The 22,756-nt window shown below is 46.9% G+C and overlaps 3 protein-coding genes across 5 annotated transcripts; 2 read left to right on the top strand and 1 right to left on the bottom strand.

Annotated features, from left to right (window-relative positions):
- Positions 1-58: 58 nt before the first annotated feature.
- Positions 59-13,166, top strand: HARS1 (histidyl-tRNA synthetase 1). 2 transcript variants are annotated; one of them, XM_086411997.1, is made up of 13 exons: positions 59-168; positions 441-530; positions 6,029-6,148; positions 7,628-7,723; positions 8,346-8,471; positions 9,093-9,200; positions 9,349-9,447; positions 9,675-9,768; positions 9,946-10,073; positions 10,170-10,412; positions 11,958-12,074; positions 12,268-12,414; positions 12,737-13,166. In XM_086411997.1, the coding sequence occupies exons 1-13, from the start codon at positions 79-81 to the stop codon at positions 12,806-12,808; spliced, it is 1,530 nt and encodes a 509-aa protein (XP_086268123.1). In that variant the 5' UTR covers positions 59-78; the 3' UTR covers positions 12,809-13,166. The 2 variants fall into 2 exon arrangements, with proteins under 2 accessions (XP_086268123.1, XP_086268121.1); XM_086411995.1 differs by having other exon boundaries at positions 12,600-13,166.
- A 260-nt stretch (positions 13,167-13,426) lies between these two features.
- On the top strand, positions 13,427-16,773 carry DND1 (DND microRNA-mediated repression inhibitor 1). 2 transcript variants are annotated; one of them, XM_086412028.1, is made up of 4 exons: positions 13,427-13,610; positions 13,713-13,830; positions 14,238-14,699; positions 15,840-16,773. In XM_086412028.1, the coding sequence occupies exons 1-4, from the start codon at positions 13,587-13,589 to the stop codon at positions 16,301-16,303; spliced, it is 1,068 nt and encodes a 355-aa protein (XP_086268154.1). In that variant the 5' UTR covers positions 13,427-13,586; the 3' UTR covers positions 16,304-16,773. The 2 variants fall into 2 exon arrangements, with proteins under 2 accessions (XP_086268154.1, XP_086268153.1); XM_086412027.1 differs by lacking the exons at positions 13,427-13,610; positions 13,713-13,830 and having other exon boundaries at positions 13,859-14,699.
- WDR55 (WD repeat domain 55) lies at positions 16,617-21,545 on the bottom strand. Its single transcript, XM_086412029.1, has 7 exons — positions 21,239-21,545; positions 18,305-18,405; positions 18,132-18,219; positions 17,849-18,028; positions 17,653-17,752; positions 17,398-17,567; positions 16,617-17,316 (listed from the first exon to the last, which is right to left on the bottom strand). The coding sequence occupies exons 1-7, from the start codon at positions 21,427-21,429 to the stop codon at positions 16,998-17,000; spliced, it is 1,149 nt and encodes a 382-aa protein (XP_086268155.1). The 5' UTR covers positions 21,430-21,545; the 3' UTR covers positions 16,617-16,997.
- Positions 21,546-22,756: the final 1,211 nt, after the last annotated feature.

The following is a 22,756-nucleotide window of genomic DNA, read 5'->3' as shown; positions in this document are numbered from 1 at the left end:
TATCCGGAAGTCCTCCGAGTCGAGGCTGTGGCCACCGCAGCCTATCTAGCCAGCAGTCAGTTCCAGTCAGCAGCAAGTATGGCTGATCGTGCGGCGCTGGAGGATCTGGTGCGAGTTCAGGGAGAGCGTGTGCGGGGCCTTAAGCAGCAGAAGGCCAGCGCGGAGCAGGTGCGACCCAGGCGGCGGAAGAGAGGACAAAATGAGGCCAGCGAGTACAGAGCAGGGGTGGTCTGCATAGAGGATAGGGATCTGGAAGAAGGGACTCGACTGGTAAATAGCACGACGGGCTGAGTGGGGAGGTAGTTGGGGTAGGATTTGGGAGAAGCAAAGCTAGGAGAAAGATATGCCCCACATCCTGATGAGGGAGGGATACTGAATGAATAGCGGGAGCGGGAGGGAGTGGCAGATGTGGTAGTCCAGCGCCTACTTTCCCTCCACAGATCGAGGAGGAGGTGGCAAAACTACTGAAACTGAAGGCACAGCTGGGCCCTGATGAAGGAAAACCGAAGTTTGTGCTCAAAACCCCCAAGGTAAATATTATGCCTTTAGGGAGCCTCCTAGAGGGTCCCTAATTCCACTCACAAGGACGCATATGCCTGCCCCCCTGAACCAGATCACTGAGGAGGATCTGAAATGTTGCAGAGGATACAGCAAGTTGCTCTTGGCGCCAGGCTGAACTGGACTCTATCTGAGTCATTCTGGGATGACAAAGTGATGAAAGAAACTAGGCCAGCTGGTTGCTTAGGGGAGTCTACTCCTCTTTTCATTCAGTAAATATTTACTGAGTGCTTACTGTGTTCCTAGCAGTGTACAAAGCAGTGAGTTTACCATGGTGAACAATATAGCCTGCCCTCAGAGAGCTTGGGCTCCCCTGGTGGATCAGTGATAAAAGAATTTATCTGCAATGCAAGAGACATGGGTTCCATCCCTGGGTGGGGAAGATACCCTGGAGAAGGAAATGGGAACCCACTCCAGTATTTTTGCATTGGAAATCCCATGGACAGAGGAACCTGGTGGGCTACAGTCCATGGGTTCGCAAGAGCTGCACACGACTTAGCGACTAAACACACACACACACACACACACAGAGCTTACATCCTACAATGGAAACAGACTTGGGAAGAAAAATAATCCCACACGTGGATATGTAATACAAGTTGTGTTAAGTTATGTAAAGAAATAGAAAGGATTCTCTGAGAAAAATAAGGGAGAACTGCAGAGTCTGAGGAAGTAATAGACTAGTTGATCTGTAGATGAGTGGGAGACAGCCAGGTGAAGAATGTGAGGAAGATAGGTCCAGGCAGGGTAGGGAAATCCTGAAGCAAGAAAGACTCTTGGTACTACCCAAGAACTAGAAAAAGACTTTATGTCTGGAATCAAATAGAGAAGGACAGTGGAGCGGAATGAAGTTGCTAACTCAGCCTCCATGATTTCAGTTCAGGTGACACTTTCTGTGAGTTCTATAAACCAGACTACTTACCCATCATCTAGGTACCTTGGCACTTCATAAATATTCTGTTATTGCATTTATTGCTGACCTTTCATTATTCACATGGTTGATTTAACCTGAGAGGCTGAAACTAGGTGCCTGGGACTAAATAGGTATTCAGTGAATGTATATGAAATTTACTTCCGCAGTAGGAGATGATTTGTCTTCCTTATGTTGAGATGTCACCTTTTAAGAGTAATTCTTTGGGCTCCTAAAATCATTGAGCTATTATTTTCTACATGTAACTCATTTCAGACATTAAAAAGACAGTGTAAAAACCCAAGGCAGTAACCATCAATAGCTATTCAAACTATTGGGTGAAAAGATTAATGGGGATTTATTGATAGATCAGGCTGGCCTCACCTAAACCCTATGATCAATCTTAGCATTGCTAAAAGTAGGACAACCAGATATTATATTCCACCAGATGTGATGCAATAAGAAGTACACAGCACCACCTATGAAGTGTTCTTGCCAAGAACAACTGAACCTGAATCTAATCAGTCTTCAGATCTAACCACCAGTTTACTAGAAATATGGGAAATGGAGGAACACATGTTAAATGACCACATTGAGTTTACTGTTAACCAAATCTAGAATAAGAAAAATTCTTTCAGAAAAATGACTCAATTTCCTCAACAAGAAAGGACAATTTAAAAAAAAGAAAATTGTTGCAGATTAAATAGACATGAGACACATCAACCCAGTACAAGGCATGAAGTTATTTAGAATCTGATTCAAACAAGCCAAGCATAAAAAGATATGACTGCAACAATTGGGAGTAATAAACATGGTTTGGGCACTATCTAAAGGGTTGCTGTTAGGTGGGCTGATCTTAAGTTGTGTTGGTTGTAAGAAAGGTATTACACTGCTTTGTTTTTTAATCTTTGTATGTTAGAAAATCATACTGAAATATTTGTAGATGAAAGTACATCTAGGATTTTTAATTTAAAATACTGCAGGAAAAAATGATGGGGCTTAGTCAAAAAATAGCAGATGTTGATAGTTGTTTAAGCGGGTTGGTAGATACCTGGTGGTTCAGTGTACTATTCTCTATAATGTGTGTTTGAAAATTTCCATAATATAATGTTAAAAGAAAAGGTGAATATAGTGAAGAGTTAATATCTACTGTAGTTTGTTGAAATACATTTCTTGACGTGTGATTCTTAGTTAACAAAAAACTCAATATTACAGGGAAAGGACTCTTTCAAGGGACCTTCCTGGTCAAAATTATTTTCATAATGTTACATGCCCTCATTTCATTTGCAATGAAGGTGCAAAAGCACTGGTGTGTAGAACTGCTGGTGTCTTAGCACAAATCAAGATGCTGGCATGGAGCTGTACTAACAGCCACTTTATGTTCTTTACTTTCAGAAACTCACAGGGGAAAAAAATTCAGTTTTACTTAAGAATGTCCTTGATAAAACAGTAAAAATTATTAATTTTATTGATTATTGACCCTTGAGTACACTTTTTTAATATTCTACATGATGTAATGGGAAGCACGCATAAAGCACTTCTGCTGCATCCCAAAATAGAAAAAATACTTGGTGCCATGTATGAATTATAAGCTGAACTAGCTGCTTTCTTCATGGAAAACCTTTTGTATTTGAAAGAAAAACTGAAAGATAAAACTACTGTGTTAAAGATCTGGATATCTGGCAGATCTTTTAACAAAAATGAATAAAGTAAACCTTGACACCTCAAGGGAAACATTCAACAGTATGTGTTGCCAGTAAAATAAAATTCAGGTGTTCAAGAGAAAGTTAGAACTTGTTATTTTCCACCATGAGCCTGACAGCTTCCCAACACTTAAAACTTTTTTGATGAGATCTATGGTGACATGAGGAGAAGGCAATGGCACCCCACTCCAATACTCTTGCCTGGAAAATCCCACGGACAGAGGAGCCTTAGAAGGCTGCAGTCCATGGGGTTGCGAAGAGTTGGACACAACTGAGCGACTTTACTTTCACTTTTCACTTTCATGCATTGGAGAAGGAAATGGCAACCCACTCCAGTGTTCTTGCCTTGAGAATCCCAGGGACAGGGGAGCCTGGTGGGCTGCCATCTATGGGGTCGCACAGAGTCGGACACGACTGAAGCGACTTAGCAGCAGTAGCAGCATGGTGACATGAACAAATAGGATTTTCTGATATTGTATAATGAAGCATATCAACATTTGGAATATCTATATAACTGTTATCAAAAAACCAATATTTTCTAAATGACCAATGCATGATGTTATAAAATCATGCCTGGGTAAAACAGCCATTCCAAGTACAAGATAGAGTAACAGATCCTTTTAAATTGTAGTAAAATATAGATAACATAAAATTTGCCATTTCAGCCATTTTTAGGTGTACAGTTCAGTGGCATTAAGTACATTGATATTGTTGTGTGACTATCACCACTGTTCATCCTCCAGAACTTTTTTTACCATACCAAACTAAAATTCTTTACCCATTAAATGGGGTAGTGATACCCCATTCTACCATCCCTTGGTAAGTAGTGTTCTACTTTCTGTCTATGAATTCTGTGTTCCTTATAATGGATTTTAATGTGACAGTGTAAAAAGTTCATCGATGTAGTTTTAGATTCCACATTGTAACCAATCCTTAAGAAGCTTTCCCTAATCAGATTTTGGTGTAGTTTAAGAATATCTAAGTGAAAGTGGAGAGTGAAAAAGTTGGCTTAAAGCTCAACATTCAGAAAACAAAGATCATGGCATCCGGTCCCATCATTTCATGGGAAATAGATGTGGAAACAGTGTCAGACTTTATTTTTTGGGGCTCCAAAATCACTGCAGATGGTGACTGCAGCCATGAAATTAAAAGACACTTACTCCTTGGAAGGAAAGTTATGACCAACCTAGATAGCATATTGAAAAGCAAAGACATTACTTTGCCAACAAAGGTCCATCTAGTCAAGGCTATGGTTTTTCTAGTGGTCATGTATGGATGTGAGAGTTGGACTGTGAAGAAGGCTGAGCGCTGAAGAATTGATGCTTTTGAACTGTGGTGTTGGAGAAGACTCTTGAGAGTCCCTTGGACTGCAAGGAGATCCAACCAGTCCATTCTGAAGGAGATCAGCCCTGGGATTACTTTGGAGGGAATGATGCTGAAGCTGAAACTCCAGTACTTTGGCCACCTCATGAGAAGAGTTAGCTCATTGGAAAAGACTCTGATGCTGGGAGGGATTGGGGGCAGGAGAAGAAGGGGTCGACAGAGGATGAGATGGCTGGATGGCATCACTGGCTCGATGGACGTGAGTCTGAGTGAACTCCGGGAGTTGGTGATGGACAGGGAGGCCTGGTGTGCTGCGATTCATGGGGTTGCAAAGAGTCGGACACGACTGAGCAACTGAACTGAACTGAACTGAAAGAACTAAAGTTAGCTGAAAAGTTTATTCAGATATTCCTCCTTTTATAATTATACATCTCTTTAAGGCTAGATTTTCTTTATATACTCAACCAGAACAACATATCACTACAGAATTGAATGCAAAAAGCATATATGAGAATAAAGCTGACTTCTGTTAATCCAGACATTAAAGCTTTGCAAAAATGTAAATCATTGCCACTCTTCTCACCAAATCTTTTTGTTTTGGAAAGTAGTTACGTTTTCCTAAAATGTTATTTATGTTAACATGTAATGGATTTTCTTTTTTGTTAAGTGAATTAATATTTTTAAATGTTTGCAGTTTTAATTTCAAACATGATAAATATTGATAGGAATAATCAACTTTGGAGTCCTGAGTAAATAGTAGGAATATAAAGCGGTCCTACTTGTGAGTAGCATATAAAAGCCCAAACTAGAAGTTCTGACCTGAAAGAACAGAGTTCTAGTACTGGCTGCCATGAACCTGCTGAGTGGCCTTAAATAATGATTTAACGTCTCAACATGTTCTAATTCATTTAGTCAGTCCATGTCATAGGGCTATCAGAAACAAATTAAAGGTAAATAGTATTCACTAGGATTTTTTTTTTTTTTTTTTTTACATCGCTCAGTTGTGTCTGACTCTTTGCGACCCCGTGGACTGTAGCCCACCAGGCTCCTCTGTCCATGGGATTTTCCAGGCAAGAGTATTGGAGTGGGTTGCCATTTCCTTCTCCATAGGATTTTTTTTTAAGGTATGCTGGGAGAGAATATTACTTGTAAAATTTGGAATTCAATGAGTTAAGCCAGTTTGAGTTGCTTATATTGCCTGTCATCAGGTAGATGTTTTCTGTTAGGCAGGGAAATGTTTTGTTATCCCAGAAAATGGGTTTAGGAAAATTAGAGAACAGAGTTCCAAGAATTCTGGCAGATAGAACCAAAGTAAAAGATGGGTCAAAATTTAGAAAGGTGAGAGCTAATGGGTGTGGTAGTTAATAGGGAATTGTTTGCACCTGTTTTACAACTCCCTGACCTGTAGGGAAATCTAAGTTTGGGACAGAGTTTTCATTCATCATCATTGAAGTCATACTTGTATATTTCTAGACTGTATTGTTCTTTATTTTTAAACTGCATCCTTGGTTCTCTGGCTGATTTTGACTCCAAGGGCACAAGAGATTATAGTCCCCGGCAGATGGCAGTTCGAGAGAAGGTGTTTGATGTAATCATCAGCTGCTTCAAGCGCCATGGTGCAGAAGTGATTGATACACCTGTATTTGAACTAAAGGTGAGAGACAGATGAGGAGAAATTATGTGGTGGAAGAATGGGAATACCAACAACAAAGAGGGTGGCAGGGGAGTGAGGCCCAAAGGCCTCTCTCTTATTGCAGACAAAGCTTGGTATTTTCTCCATGAGAAGGGGAATGGGACTGGCATAGAGGGAGAGGGCCTGCTTTTTATTTACCTTGGTTGCAGCCAGCAGCTTCCAAAAGAGAGCCCTTCTCAGCAGTGGAAGCTGTTATGGCTCCAGACTACCCTGAATTCTGTGTCACCTGTACCCAAGATGTTTCCTAGATACAAGCAGATCAAACATATAAAGGATAAATACGCAACCAAGTCTCCTATTGATGGATCTTGAGGTGGTTTCTAGTCTATTAAAGAGCAGTTCTTTGCATCACTCCCTGCTTAAAACCCACTGGCTCCCAGTGCATTTATAATAAAATCTAAGCTCTTTACTCGGGCTTACAAGGCCCTACATGATGTGGCAACTGCCCACCTTTCTCTTCTCATCTCATGCTATTCTTCCCCTTGTCCACTTTGCTACCATGGTCTTTTTTTCTGTTCCTGGAACATACTAAATGTGCATATCATAGGGCCTTTGTTCTTGCTCTTCCCTCATCCTGAGCTCCCTTTTTCCCCTAGCTCTTTGCATGACTTTAATTTCAGGCTAAATTAGACATGACAGATTTTCATTTCATATCTTAATTAAAAAGCCATTCCTCAAATAATCCTCTCCAATGCCTTTTCTAAAGCAACCCTTATCTAGCATATCAACCTATTTTATTTCCATTAAAGCAGCTATCACTATCAGAAATTATCTGTTAATTTGTTTCCTTGCATTAATGTACTGCCTGTCTCCTGTCATTACTTCAGAAGATCCAAGAGGGCATGGACTGCCTTTGTTCATGGATGGAGACACAGGGCTTAGAACAATGTCGGGTGCTAGTGGGCATTTATCTACAGGACAAATTCACGGAGATAGAATTTCTGCATCAAATGGTTGTACTCATTTCTATTTCTACCTAGATTAGTTTTGCAAGTGCTGCCATAACAAAATACCATAGACTAGGTGGCTTAAACAACAGAAATGTATTGCCAGGAAGCTGGAAGTCCAAGATAAGCTGTTGGCTCCTTCTAAGGGTCATGAGGGAAGGATCTGTTCCTGGTCTCTCTCCTTGGCTTTTAGACGGTGTCTTTTCCTTGTGTCTTCACATCATCTTCCCTCCTCTGTGTCCAGATTTCCTTTTTATAAGGAGATGAGTTTTATTGGATTAGGATTCACCCTAATGACCTCATTTTAGCTTAGTTATTTCTTTAAAGACCCTGTCCCCCAATAGAGCCCTAATCTGAGGTGACTGGGGGTTCAATATATGAATTTTAGAGGAAATGTAAGTTGAAATCAGTCATCATTATAATGGGTTTTGTTTTTAAAACTTCCTTTTAAATTTTTAAATTTATCTTTGTGATCACATTTCTTTTTCTCCAGGAAACACTGACTGGAAAGTATGGAGAAGACTCTAAGCTTATCTATGACTTGAAGGACCAGGGTGGGGAGCTGCTCTCTCTTCGATATGACCTCACTGTATCTTTTTAAACTTTGGATGGATTGGCCCTCACTGGGCTGGGGCTTTTTCCAGCCTCAGGTTTGAGGGCAGCTAGACATAGTTGGGATCAAATATAATCTTGCAGCCAGGGAAATTCTTTCTCTAAAGCAGGAACTGGACTTTGGCTAAACAGAGCATAGCTAGCCTTAGAAGACTTCTGAAATCCTGAGTGAGATCTCAGCTTTATGTCAGGGTCCAGTTCTGACTCTGGCAGCAATCCCCTGGCTTCAGAATACATCTCCCTTGTCCTGTCTAATGGATGGTGTTCTCCTTAATTGACCAAAAGCCTGTTTCCTTTATCTCCAAGCTATGTCAGAGAATCATCTGCTTAGACATCGCTGAATAGGGCCTCCTTTCTGCTCCCCGGTCAATCCGCCCACCCCTCTGCTGTGCTTACCACGGCCCCAAAAGAAAAGAGCCTTAATATTTTTTGAGACTTCAGCTGCCCCTGTGGTAACAGAGTTGATTCTTGCTGATGTTCAGAAATGCTGTTAATCTTACAAGTGGTAGTTTTAAGGGTGGGGTTAGACCCCAGCTTGGTGAGAATCATCAACTTCCAGACTGTGATAAGTGGGCCATTCTTCTTAACTTTGTCATTAGGTTCCTTTTGCTCGATACTTGGCAATGAATAAACTGACCAACATTAAACGCTACCACATAGCAAAAGTATATCGGCGGGATAACCCAGCCATGACCCGAGGCCGATATCGGGAATTCTACCAATGTGTGAGTATGGGGGCAGGCTGGGTAAGGCAGCAGTCCCTCAAGCTAGTAGAACCTATTGAGTACTCATGGTGTCCTAAACAAACTAGATGCCCCAGATAATGCTAACCCTAAGATTTCTTTAGTATTTTCACATGCAATACAGGGGTTATTCTCCTCATTTTACATATGAGTAAACTTGAGGCTCAGGAAGATGAAGAGACTATAGGGATAAGAAAGGCAAAGTTAGGACCAGAAGTCTTGGTCCAGTGCTCTTTATATTAAACCACAGTGATAGGATGACAGCAAAGGATGAGGAAATTGGATTTGAGGTACTGTCATCCAGACTGGTGGCAGAGCTTCTAAATGAAGAGAGAAAATGACTGAGGCCAGGTAACTCCCCCAACAACAGTGGAAGGAAATAAGGACAAATATTGAAAGGAATAGCCCAGTAGATGGGAAGAAAACCAGGCCTGGTAAAGAGACCCAGGAAGGCTGGGGTTTTCCTCTGGGCTGACAGTCAGACAGAAAATGAAGAATGTGGCCTGCATGTGAATGCAGTAAGGCCTCCTTCATGGAAAGTAGAGCTCCCAGGAGCCCTCCCTCAAGGCCCTTGAGGACCCGTAACTACGCCTCTCCCCACAGGATTTTGACATTGCTGGGCAGTTTGACCCCATGCTTCCTGATGCAGAGTGCCTGAAGATCATGTGTGAGATCCTGAGTTCACTCCAGATTGGCGACTTCCTGGTCAAGGTCAGAGCTGAGTGGAGCTGCGGGGGGGCAAAGCTGGGCCTGGCCTCTCCCAGGGGAAGGTCCTGGTTCAGAGGCAACAGGAGCGTAAGCATCCAGCACTGTAAAGGGCCATGTAAAGAGATTCCTTACGTGCCTTGAATCACTGTAGGTGAATGATCGGCGCATCTTAGATGGGATGTTTGCCATCTGTGGTGTTTCAGATAGCAAGTTCCGCACCATCTGCTCCTCAGTGGACAAGCTGGACAAGGTAACCACCAAACACTTGACTGTTCTTTTCCCAGGTCCAACCTTGCCCTGAGATATGGAAAAGATTAGGAGAGAGAGGGCCCTGCCTCTATGCCCACAGAGGAAGAGTAGCTCCAGGATATACGTTGACAGGCAGCTTCTGCTCAAGACACCCCCTGAAGAGGGCTTATACTTGCTCTGCCCTGGGGAAGCTGTCCAGGGTTCCCTGACCCGTATGTGTCTGCCCAGGTGTCCTGGGAGGAAGTAAAGAATGAGATGGTAGGAGAGAAGGGCCTGGCACCTGAGGTGGCTGACCGCATTGGGGACTACGTCCAGCAACACGGTGAGAAACAAAGCCTGCCTCCCGAGCAGCCATCCCACTGCCCTCACGCTAAAGCCGAAATTCCTTTTTGTATGTGTACATGCATAGGAGAAAGAGAGAGAGAGGAGTGTGTGAGTGTGTATGCATACATGTATCTTTTTCTTCTTGTCAGTCTGGTTCACAGATCTGTCTCCCCAGGTGGAGTATCCCTGGTGGAACAGCTGCTCCAGGATCCTAAACTGTCCCAGAACAAGCAGGCCCTCGAGGGCCTGGGAGACCTGAAGCTGCTATTTGAGTATCTGACCTTGTTTGGCATTGCTGACAAGGTGAGTCAGGTTGGGATGGAAGCCTCAGCTGAGCTCTGGGGCTGAAGGCCGGCCCTTGAGCCTCGTCTGATATTGACCATATTCTTCTCCCCCCAGATCTCCTTCGACCTGAGCCTTGCTCGAGGACTGGACTACTATACCGGCGTGATCTATGAGGCAGTGCTGCTACAGCCCCCAGCCCGAGCAGGGGAAGAACCCCTGGGTGTGGGCAGCGTGGCTGCTGGAGGGCGCTATGATGGGCTGGTGGGCATGTTTGATCCCAAAGGGCGCAAGGTGCCCTGTGTGGGGCTCAGCATTGGAGTAGAGCGGATCTTTTCCATCGTGGAGCAGAGGCTGGAGGTAGGGCTTGGGGCTGGGTGGAGGAAATTCTGGATAGTTGGTGGCACCTGAGCTATCTTCTTTGATCTCTAAGGAGGAAGTAGTACTGCACTGGTCAAGAAGCATCTTTGCAAAGAAAGGGAGAAGACAGTTGCTGTCCTTTAGACTCTCACCCTAATATAGGCCAGCTTGATGGATCTTTAATCATTCTTTCTTCACAAAATCCTTTGCTCTGGGTCCCTACTTTGCTCAGAGCTGTCAGAAATCCAGGCCAATATATCTAAAGACCTGGATCTTTCTCATAATACAGAACACTTAATATTTTACTCCTCTGTGCTTGGGCACTGTGCTTCATGCTTTTCATGCACTGTCTAAAAAACTTCTTAAACAGCCTTCTGACGGTAGTAGTAGTAGTAGTTTAGTCTCGAAGTCATGTCTGACTCTTTTGACCCTATGGACTGTGGCCTCCCAGGCTCCTCTGGCCATGGGATTCTCCAGGCAAGAATACTGGAGTGGGTTGCCATTTCCATCTCCAGGAGATCTTCCCAACCCAGGAATCAAACCCAGGTCTCCTGCATTGCAGGCAGATTCTTTACCAACAGCTATGAGGGAAGCCCAAGAAGGTAGCTACTTTTATTATTGACATTTTTCAGACAAGGAAACTGAAGATTATAGATAAAATAATTTGCCAAAGGTTTAAATGGCACAGTCAGAATTTGAATGCAGGCAGTCTAACTCCAGTCTTGCTCCCAGTCACTCTGATACTATCTCTAAGTGGGAAGCATGTATCTGAGGCTCTGGGATCCTTGAGATGGCTATCTTGACTCTCCAGCACCTACAGTAATGTGAGGAAAGCCCTTCGTGGCCTCAGGCCCACTTCTGTTGCTACTGTTCTTGGGTAACCTTCCCACTGCTCCCATCCTTTTCTTGAGGTCACTGTTTTCCAATTGAAGTTCCAACGGGCAGCTTATATTGTAAGAACAATAGAAATAGTTTTCCATAAAAAGTAACAGGCAGCAGCAGCATTCTTTCTCCCCTCCATCCACACCCCTCCTATGGCTTTAGAGTAAGAGACAGTCTCTTGACTGTCAGTGCTAGAACTGCTAGGGGTGATTGGATTGCCTGTGTGAATGCAGAATATCACTTCCTTATGATGGATCCACAAGATAGTAGATGGAGATAAGCTTGTTCATAAACTGTACATAAGCTACCTTTGTGTGTGCTCAGTCACTCAGTTGTGTCCAACTCTTTGCGATCCCATGGAGTGTAGCCCGCCAGACTCCACAGTCCATGGAATTTTCCAGGCAAGAATACTGGAGTGGGTTGCCATTTCCTTTAAAAGCTACCTTTACCCTCCATTATTTATTCTGGGAAGTCATGCATAAGCCACTCAGTTCATTTCTTATTCTTCTAAGAGCTAATTTTTGCCCAATTGCTAGATGAGAAAAGACTAGCCTGCCCTGATGGAGTTGGGGCCTGCTCTCAGAATACTGACAAGAGCCTGCTCTGTTTGCTCACTGAAGGTGTTGTAAAGGTTAGCTCAGCTCTTTCTTAACTCTTTTCTAGGCCTTGGAGGAGAAGGTACGGACCACAGAGACACAGGTGCTTGTGGCATCTGCACAGAAGAAGCTGCTGGAAGAGAGACTGAAGCTCATCTCAGAGTTATGGGATGCTGGGATCAAGGTAGAGGAGGCAAGCCCCCCGGTGGCAGCAGATTTGGGAATGCTGAACACACACGAAATAAAAGCTTATCCATAATGGCCCTGCCATTCCATTCCTATGATTTCTTGGGGTGAAGATCAGAGCGAGGGGCCCCAAGAAGGTTGTCCCTGAGGATTGCAGAAGCCAGCTTTTTTTCTTCCCTGGTCCCCCGCAGGCAGAACTGCTCTACAAAAAGAACCCCAAGTTACTGAATCAGCTGCAGTACTGTGAGGAGACAGGCATCCCACTGGTGGCCATCATTGGTGAGCAAGAGCTCAAGGATGGGGTCATCAAGCTGCGCTCAGTGGCCAGCAGGGAAGAGGTAAGTAGGTGGGCAGGAAGGGGGAGGGACACGGAATGAATGCCATTTCTCAATGCGGCGGCCCATTCAAGACCTAAGCAAAAGCCTGGCATTCGTAGTAGCCCCCTAAAGGACTGAGGGGGTAGCATGATACTATGCTTATGGTCTCCATCCCCACATACCCTGTGTCTCTCTGGCTTCCCTAGGAAGCACTGTCTCCCCTGACGTGTTTGACTGGGTTCCTGCTCCCAGCGGAGCCAGGCCTGATGACTAGAAGAAGACATGGGCGCTCAGCAGTGGAACACAAGATGCTCATACCACCTTGTCCTTCCTTCCTGGCCAGGTGGACGTCCGAAGAGAAGACCTTGTGGAGGAAATCAAAAGGAGAACAAGCCAGCCGCTTTGCATCTGCTGAGTTGAGCAAACTATCAGAAGAAAGTGGGACTCACACTATTTAAGGCTAAGATAAGACTCTGCATACCTACTTCAACAGCTTTGCACATTTCTGTCCCAACAGGAAGACCTGAAAAGTGGTCAGAACAGAGACTTTTTTATTTTTATTATGATTATTTTATTTGTAATCACAGACAAAAATGGTCAGGTACTATACCATTTATCCATATGGCTCTGAGGGCTTAGTAGTCCTGCCTGTGTCCCTGGGCTACAGGGACCTGGCGCAAGATGGTCTCTTCTGCAGAGCCCTACAACCAGGTAGAGGGAACGCTCCCCACAACCAGCCTTGGAAGGTCCAATAAAATGCCTCAACCACTGGAGCCTGTCTGTGTCACTGCCTGCCGCCTAGCCCTGCCTTCCTGGTCAGAGTCTGGGTCTCCCACTGCGACCACTTCAGCGGTAGAAAATGGGGAGAGACACTTAACAGTAGCCCCCATGGGCTCTTCTGCAGGGTGGAGGGTGTCCCGGACGTCCTCACCTGTATGTTGCCTCCATCCTGCCAGTCTGCAAGCCATTTTTGAAGAGGTGGAGCTGTCTGCAGACCCACTCGCTAGGGTCTCTAGCTTTCACCTGCGGGTGCGAGGTTCGAGCGGCGCAAGTTCGGCGGATACCCCACCCCCTTGGTGGGCGGGGTCGTGCTCAGAGCCAATGAGAGCTTGGGGGGTAGTGGGGTAGGGAAGCTTCCAGATAGGCAGATAAGAAGATTATAAAGGGGGTACGAGTGAGCCAGCTGGGAAGCCATGCAGTCCAAACGCGAATGTGAGGTAAGTGGTTGGCTACCAGAAAGTCCATGAACCCTGGGCATCACTGGCGAGACGGGGACGGGCGCGGCAGTCCGCCATTCCAACCCACCCTTTTCCCCTCAGCTGTGGTGTGAGAGGGTGAATCCCGAAAACAAGGCGGCGTTGGAGGCGTGGGTCAGGGAGACGGGCATCCGGCTGGTGCAGGTGAACGGGCAGAGAAAGTATGGCGGGCCACCCCCAGGTAAGGTCTTACCAGCCGTATGCCTGCTAGGGGGCTAAGCCAGCCTCTACGGCCCCGACTCGCCGCGTTCAGGGGAGGGAGGGGCCTACCCCGAGGCTCCACTCGGAGTTGAGTAGGAAACCCCAAGCTACCCGTTACACGCACTCCCCAGCCCAAGCAGATGAAATTTATAATCTGTGCCTTCCCACCCACCCGCCCCCTCGAGGAAGGGAGCAAGTCTAGTCTTAAAATGCCAGTCCCATTGGTAATTCAGTCACTCGATTATGCCGACGACCCGGAGGATTACGGGTGTTTTACCCATTTCACAAACGTGTGCACACGTACTCCCTCACGCGCTCGGTCCCTGGACCCCGACCCAGGAACTATCCGGTTGGATGACCGTGCCCTTCTCCACCCTCTTCTCCCAGGATGGGTGGGCAGCCCGCCGCCGGCCGGGTCGGAGGTGTTTATCGGGCGGCTGCCCCAGGACGTGTACGAGCACCAGCTGATTCCACTGTTCCAGCGCGTGGGCCGCCTCTACGAGTTTCGTCTGATGATGACCTTCAGCGGCCTGAACCGCGGCTTCGCTTACGCCCGCTACAGCTCGCGGCGCGGCGCCCAAGCCGCCATCGCCACGCTGCACAACCACCTGCTGCGGCCGTCCTGCCCGCTGCTCGTGTGCCGCAGCACCGAGAAGTGCGAGCTGAGCGTGGACGGGCTGCCGCCGGGCCTGAGCCACCGCGCGCTACTCCGCGCGCTGCAGCCGCTGGGACCCGGCCTGCAGGAGGCGCTGCTGCTGCCTAGCCCTGGGCCGACGCCCGCACAGATCGCACTGCTCAAGTTCAGCTCGCACCGGGCCGCAGCCATGGCCAAAAAGGCCCTGGTGGAAGGTAGGACTGGAGACCGCGGGGGACCGATTGGTTGGGAGCAAACACTATGCCGGGCACTTTACCTGTACAGGTCAGCATAGTTCAACAAAGCGGGTTAAAGAGGCTAGAGCTTAGGGTCAAATTTGAGACAGACTATTTGACCTCACGTTTTTATATTTTTACTGGTCCTACCAGCTATCAGTGACCTAAACGTAACACTTTCCATGCATTATCTCCTGACTTAACCCTCCTCACGGTAATGAAACAAAACGTTGGCCCTCTTGAGATTGGAGACTGGTTTAAGAAAAATTGACTTGCCGGAGGCAATCAACTGAGCTTACCTTTTACACATTATAGAACCTGCTTCCTGAGACTGAGAATAATTAAACAGCTTTTAGCACATTCTTTTGTTCTTGGCAAGTTCTTGGCAAGTATTCATGGTAAAGTTTAGCTATTATGATGGTTATGAGGTAGGCAAAGCCTGCCATCAACCAGTACCCCAAGGGAACTTAGAAGGTAGCAGTTATTAGGTCCCTTTGTAAATAAACACAGTGAAGCCTGGAGAAGTTATTTAACTTTAAGTTGCCTGGGGTCACAGGCTTCCCTGGTGGCTCAGTGGTATAAGAATCCAACTGCCAGTGTGGGAGACACAAGAGACAGGAGTTTGATCCCTGGTTCAGCAAGATCCCCTGGAGGAGGAAATGACCACCACTCCAGTATTGCCTGGGAAATCCCTTGGACAGAGGAGCCTGCTGGACTAGTCAGTGGGGTTGCAAAGAACCAGACACAACCAAGCATACACACATGCACACTTGGGTACCACCACCAGGAAATGGGAAGGTTAGAAATTAAATAGGCTTATGTGACTCCAGGGGCTTCCCTGGTGGCTCAGATAGTAAAGAATCTGCCTGAAGTGCAGGAGACCCAGGTTCTATTCCTGGGTCGGGAAGATTCCCTGGAGAAGGAAATGGCAACCCACTCCAGTATCTTTGCCTGGAGAATTCTGTGGACAGAGGAGCCTGGTGGGCTACACGCCATGAGGTCACAAAGAGTTGGACATGACTGACCAATGAACAGATTAAAAAGATGTGACTCCGAAGGACTGAGTCTGGGAGTTTAGGCCTGGGGCTTAGACCTACCCTGTTTGTCTTTTTCCTGCAGGGCAGTCCCATCTCTGTGGAGAACAGGTGGCTGTGGAGTGGCTTAAGCCAGACCTGAAGCAGCGACTCCGCCAGCAGCTCATGGGTACCTCGCTACAGTGCCTACAGCCTGAGGGCAGCCGATTAGCCCTGGCCAGGGACCAGGGGCTCGAGTTCCAAGGGTCTCAGGTTGCCTTGCAGCTGCTGTGCCAACGGATGAAGCTGGGCAGCCCAGTGTTCCTCACCAAGTGTTTGGGCACAAGCCCTGCTGGCTGGCACCGCTTCTGGTACCAGGTGGTGATCCCTGGGCATCCGGTGCCCTTCAGTGGCCTCATCTGGGTTGTGCTGACCCCAGATGGCCAGGATGGGCATGAGGTGGCTAAGGATGCAGTATCTGCACGGCTGCTGGAAGCAATGAGTGAGTCTAGGGCCAGCCTCCTTTGGTCTACTGGGGCTGAGGCAGGAGGTACCATGGTTCAACAGTGACCTTATCCTCTCCACAGGGAGCCTTTGTCTGCACCCAGCCCAGCAGGCCTGGGCAGCCACTATCTGACTCCAAGAAGGGGAGGAGCATAGGCCCTGCCCTAGACTTGACACAGCCTCCCAGCTGGGGCAGGGCCCCAGAACACCTGGGGGCAGCTCAGGTTTGGCCAAAGTTGTGGTGAGGGAACTTCCCTTCTCCCATTCTGGGGTTTCATTGGACCCCAAGGTGTTCTATGTCACACACACATACACACACACACATACCCTCTCTCCTCCTCCCACAGTTTAGTATGAATCTTTGTTTCTTATTTCCCTGTTTTGTCTTCTTTGTTGAAGTTTTTATTTGAGGGCTGGTGGAACCAAAGGGTCAAACATCTGCCTTTGCCCCCACCACTTGGTTATGGTTTTGGTGTATGTGTAGTTTTGAATTCTTCTATGCTGGTTGTATTTATATTAAACCCCTGGTTGGTGTATACCTGTGTCTGTGCTGTCTTGCCCCAACTGTGGGCTTTGTCTTACACTGGTGGAGTGAGCAGCTGCTACAAAGCCAGTACTTCCTCACAGCAGTGTGCTGATCCTGAGCATCTTCTTGTGCTGCACAACAGGATAATTTCAGTTCCCAGCCTCTCTAGGGATCCAACCCAGAAAACAAGACTTTTGTCCACTGAGAACCCATCCTGAGGTTCAGCTCATCCCTTCAGTCACTGTCATCCTCACTCTCCTCCTCCTCCAGAGTTTTGGCATCCTCTCCCTCTTCCCTCAGTCCTGCAAAGAAGTCATCAGTGCTCCAGGCCTTGCTGCTCAGTGCCCGCAGTGGTCCTCCCTTTTTCTTGCGTCGGCGGTAGTCATCCACCACCAGAGCCCGCAGCTGGGCCATGTCCCAAAACTTGAGTCGCTGGTCATGGCCACTGCTGGCCAGGAAACAGCCGCAGTGGGAGAGAGCTAAGTTCTCTACAGGCTCCTCAGCATGCTGGCCCACACTGCCTACCACTCGGTTCGGCAGGATGTTGACAGCCCTAGGCAGAAAGAAAAGTGTTGGGTATGGGTTGGTTAGGTCTGCCCTTCCTATGACTTGAAGGCCATCTGGTTTCTCTCACCTGATGACTCCATCAGTAGAGCCAGCACACAGCAGACTCTCTGTCACTGGAACCATGCAGTCAATGGACTCGGCTCTCAAGGCAAAGCGGTCACTTGTGGCCCCAAAGCCATCCCAGTTGAAGAGGTAGATGGTACCTTCACTGGAGCCACATGCCACCTTCCTCCCATACTGAAGGGAAACAGGGCAAAACAGGTTTGTGGAGCCACATCAGATCAAGTCCCTCACACCTTCATCCCACCCAACCCAGTTGTACTTTCATAAGTGTAACAGAGGTGAGGTCTCCAGACTGGGGCTCAGAGAGCAACTCAAACCGGCGTCGCTTGATGTTGAAGACACCGAGGCAGCCATCTCCACTGTAGAGAGAGCACAGCAGCAGGACTGGCTGGAGGCACTCACTGAGGGAGGCGTGTAATACAGGAGAAGGGTGGGACACAGCTTTGGGGCTGTACCTGGCTGTCAGCAGCAGTTTCTTGTCGGGATCCAGAGCCATGTCAGCAATGTACTCCTCATGCTGCCGCATATCCATTAAGGGGCCCTCCTTCCTTTGGTCCCAGAGGCGGATGCCACCTGTATCATCCCCAGTGGCCAGAACATTCTCATCCACCAGCAGCAGACTGTTGATGGGGGCACTAGAGACATAGATACAGAATTTCCTGGAGCACCTCTGTCCCAGTAGGGATGTACTGATCAATTCTTACCCTTTATCTCAAAACACAATAGGCTTCCCCTTACCCATGAGCCTTGGAAATGCGTCTTTCCAGTCGGCCCAGCTCCACATCTAGAAAATGGATGGCTTTGTCCTTGGAGACAGTAACAAGTTCTGGTGGGGGAAATGCCCAGGTCATGGTACTGTTCATTGCTCCCTTCCCACCACCACATTGCTGGCGGTCTTCCCTAATACTCACTCTGCCCATCTTCAGAGAAGACAACGGCTCGACAGGACTTGAGGTGGTGACCTGAGGACCAGAGCTCCTTGGTTTCTCCCTCTTGGCAGGAGTAGGAAAAGCTGGGGAGAACAGAAGAACAATGAATGACCCCAGACCTCACCTGGCAGTGTAGGACCAACTAGCCAACTTTCAATCTACCTAGGAGTTACTAATTGTACACCTCCAAGCCCAAGGAGCATACCATCCCATTCTCCCATTTTCAGTGAGCTTCAAATGTTAGATCTTTTTTTCACTCAATGTATGTTTTGGGACCTCATCCAACCCCCATCCCTCTTCATCATTGGAAACCCTAGCCTGGAGAAAGATTAGGTATGAATCACTCTGGAAGTCCAAAACTAACAACAGAAGAACAGGCCAGAGGTTGGAAATGTAAAGATTAATAAAGACAGAGAACTTGCACTCCAGGTCTATGGAGCTAAGTGTGAAAGTGTTAGTCACTCAGTCGTCTACAACCCCACGATCCCATGGAGTGTAGCCCACCAGGTTCCTCTGTCCATGGAATTCTCCAGGCAAGAATAATGGAGTGGGTACCCATTCCCTTCTCCAGGATCTTTCTCACCCAGGGATCAAACCCAAGTCTCCTGCACTGCAGACATATTCTTCACAGTCTAAGCCACCATGGAAGCCCAGGGGAGCTAAGAGAAGCCACAATTAATTATAGTACATTGTGACCACATGCTGAAATAGTGGTAGGATGAAAAGGCAGAGAGAACAGAGAGGTACCAGCCTGTAAGCTCAGCTTTGAGGCAAGTACCTGTCCAGAGATTATCCACAGTGCCTGCCTCAGCAGATTTTCAAAAAGGGTCCAATAAATGTTCTGTCCCAGTGCCTAACATGAAAAAGCTGCTTAATAAATATTCACAAACTGAATGAATGCCTTGGAAGGGAAGAGAGTCTTGGAAAGCTAACCACGTTGATGACACCTGAGTTGGATCATGAAGAATAAGTAGTTCACCTGGCAGAGAACAAGGGGCAGATATTGGAGATAGATGCTGATGTCCTTCCCAAGGCAGAAAAAAGGGATGAGGAGAGTTCAAGTGGCAAGAGAGGTATGGCTATATCTTGAAAGATGAGCTGAACTGGGCTTAAAACAATCATGCAGGCCAAATAGAAGTCTGAATTGAATTCTTTGGGCAAAAGGAACCTCTCTGGAATGGTCATGAGTTAACTTCAAGGCCTCCAGAAGGCAGTGGCTGAGGGTAGGAAGAGGAGATAAACAGAAGACATGAGGGGTATGAAGAAAGGTGACTCCCAAGTACCTGACACTGTAAACATGGACAGAAATAGTAAACCTCTCTACAAAATAAGTATTACTGTTATTTTGTTTTTTTCTGGCTGTGCCACTCAGCTAGCGAAATCTTAGTTCCCCAATCAGGGATGGAAACTGGGACCCTGGCAGTGAAAGCAGCAAGTCCTAACCACTGGACCACCAGGGAATTACCCCTTGTTCCCACTTGCAAAGATTAAAAAAAAAAATTTAACTTGCCCAAGGACACTGTAGCTAATGAGGGGTTTGGGATTTAAATCCATTAAGTAAATCTGATAGAACAACTCTCCTGGTTAGGGCCTTCAATGATTTTTCACTGCTTCCAGCTTATATTTTTTATTCAAAAAGCAAACATGTGTTGAGCACTCACCCTGGGCTAGAAGCAGCAGACATAATGAGAACTAAACAGACTACAGATTATACACTCCAGAACACTGTATTTCAAACTCTAGTCGTGACCCATTAGTGAGTCAGCATTTTCTGTATGCCCACGATTACAATAGGATAAAATAAACCAGAAAATATCAAAGTGCACCACACAAAACATAAAAGGTATTTTTACTGTGGGGCGAGGTCAAAAAAGTTAAAGTTTTTTTTTTAGTGGAGGAGAAAGCATTCAAATTATTACACAAATTACACATCATTATGCAGTTTAGGAGCAAAAGGTATCTGGTGCCAAGGCAGCATCTAACTGATAATCTAATTTAGTCTGCACCACCTTGGAAGAGTGAGGAGATGCTGAGAACTCTGGGACAATAGGTTCAAGAGGGAAATTCCAGACAGAATGATAATGTGCAAAGGAGCTGAGCCTTCAAGGTGCATTTTTTATTTATTTATTTATTTATATATATATTTTTTTATTTGAAGCAGCTTTATTCAAGTAAGTTAAGTCAAATAAGCTAAAGAAGGTGAATGCATTTTGTAAAATGTAAAACAATGTGCAAATTCAAGTGAAATCAGTAATGCTGCTGCTACTGCTGCTAAGTCACTTTAGTCGTGTCCGACTCTGTGTGATCCCATAGACGGCAGCCCACCAGGCTCCGCCGTCCCTGGGATTCTCCAGGCAAGAACACTGGAGTGGGTTGCCATTTCCTTCTCCACAAGGTGCATTTTTTAAAAGGTAACAATGAATAAGCACAGAAAGCAAAAAAACTGAACAAGGGCCAGAAGGTCAAGGCCCTTAACCAGATTAAGGAATCTGAATCCTAAAAACAAAGGTAAACTATTGAAGGGTTTTAATCAAGGAAGTGAAGGGGTCGGATCTGTGTTTTTAAAAAATCAGTTAAAATGGGCAAGAAGGGAAAGCAGGGGGCCCAGCTGGTCCTGTTTCAGAATCAATACATATTTCGGTGGGAAGTAAGTGTCTTGAAGGCCTAGTTGTTCCGCTACTTCTCCAGGCTCCGTCAGGGCATTCCAGCCACTCTTTCAGTTCTTTTAAGAGATTTGTGTGGTAACCTGCTTAAAGCCGAACGTTATTAAACGAACTGGACATGATTTAAGTCTTGTAAACTTAATCTCCCCGTAACTTTCTTTCCTTATCCCAGCTCCATTCCTGAGGAGCTTCCAGACTGAGCAGCCCTAGACCCACCACACTCTTCACGCCCCCATCTCTGCCCTGCACTTACACAAACACGTCCCCGTCCACGTCCCCCGCTGCCAAAAGGTCGCGGGCCGGATGGAACGCCAGCCCACTAGCCGGAGCCTCCAAGACGATATCTTCCGGAGTGTCCCGGATCCGGGCTGGGGCTTCCGTGGCGTCGGGATCCTCCTCGTCGCTCCCATCCTCCGCGGCCCTCTCCTCACACATGCGGTCCATGCACCAGATGACCTGAGCCGCGAAGGAAACGGGAAGTGAACCCAAGAACTAGCTACAAAGAAGTAGGAATGGCCCAGACAACCGCTTCAGGATTGAGGGGCTGGACAGGAAGTGGCGTTTAGGCGTTCTCCGTAACCCGGAAGAGGCGGAGCCAGACTCGCTGGTAAGTGAAAACGAACGGAGGAGCTCGGCCGCTTAAGCCCTGTACTTCCATGCGTTGCAATGGAGAGTTGCTGGGCTGGCTATACAGCACAACCCTCAACCCCCTGCTTGGCCTCTTCACCCGCAGATGGGAACTGCGTTTTCCTGATCCAGGCTGACAGCCATAAGGAAGGCTAAGCCGGGAAGAACTGATGCTTTTGAATTGTGCTGGAGAAGACTTGAGAGTGCCTTGGACATGAAGGGTATCAAACCAGTCAATCTTAAAGGAAATCAACCCTGAATATTCATTGGAAGAACTGTTGCTGAAGCTCCAATACTTTGGCCATCTGATGCGAAGAGTCGACTCTCTGGAAAAGACCCTGATACTGGGAAAGACTGAAGGCAAAAGGAGGAGAGGGCGACAGAGAATGAGATGGTTAGGTAACATCACAGATTCAATGGACATGAATTTGAGCAAACTTCAGGAGATAGTGAAGGACAGGGAAGCCTGACGTGCTGCAGTCCATGGGGTCTCAGAGTCAGACACGACCTAGTGAGTGAACAACCACCCCCAAAAGGTAAGGATGACTGCCTGCCCGCCCTCAGGGAAGGAGAGGAGGACGCCAGTCATTCATGGCTCGGTGAAAAGACCAAGATGAGCCACAACCAGTTTGATCAGTGACAAAAGCCCACACCGCAAGAATTTGACTTACGGGGGTCCCTGACAGCAGGCAGCCAACTCACACTTAAGCTGCAGCCACGGATGGATGCTGAACATCCTCGTAGCCAAAGCAACTGTGCCCCATCAGTTTCTACTGTTTGGCTGCAGACCCTCAGCGGGACTGGGCCAGTAGTGCTGAGCGGGCAAGGAGTTGCTGAAAAGGAAAAATTGGCACAACAGTTGACATTCTGATTACCAAAGATTCCGCAAAGATGAGAGCACTCTGTACTGTGGGACAGATGAGGAGGAGCATGGGCTCCTGTCTGGACAATGTTCTCACATTGCAGTATAAGCCTTCTAAGACATCTTACATGCTGATACCCAGCTCCCTTAAGAAGAGGTGAAAGAAGTGAGGTTAGAGACCTCAGCGAGGCTCCAAGTCCCTTGTATGGTCTTGTGAGTCCTTGTTCCTCACGATGCGGCCACCTGGTTACTTCCAGAAGGCTTGGTGGTACTTGCAGAAAC

This window comes from Bos grunniens, chromosome 7, assembly GCF_055505025.1.
Source record: "Bos grunniens cultivar Pamir isolate PY7600 chromosome 7, Bosgru_T2T1.0, whole genome shotgun sequence".
NCBI classification, from domain to species: Eukaryota; Metazoa; Chordata; class Mammalia; order Artiodactyla; family Bovidae; genus Bos; species Bos grunniens.
Note: the sequence above shows the minus strand (reverse complement) of the source record. Positions and strands in the feature narration are given on the sequence as shown.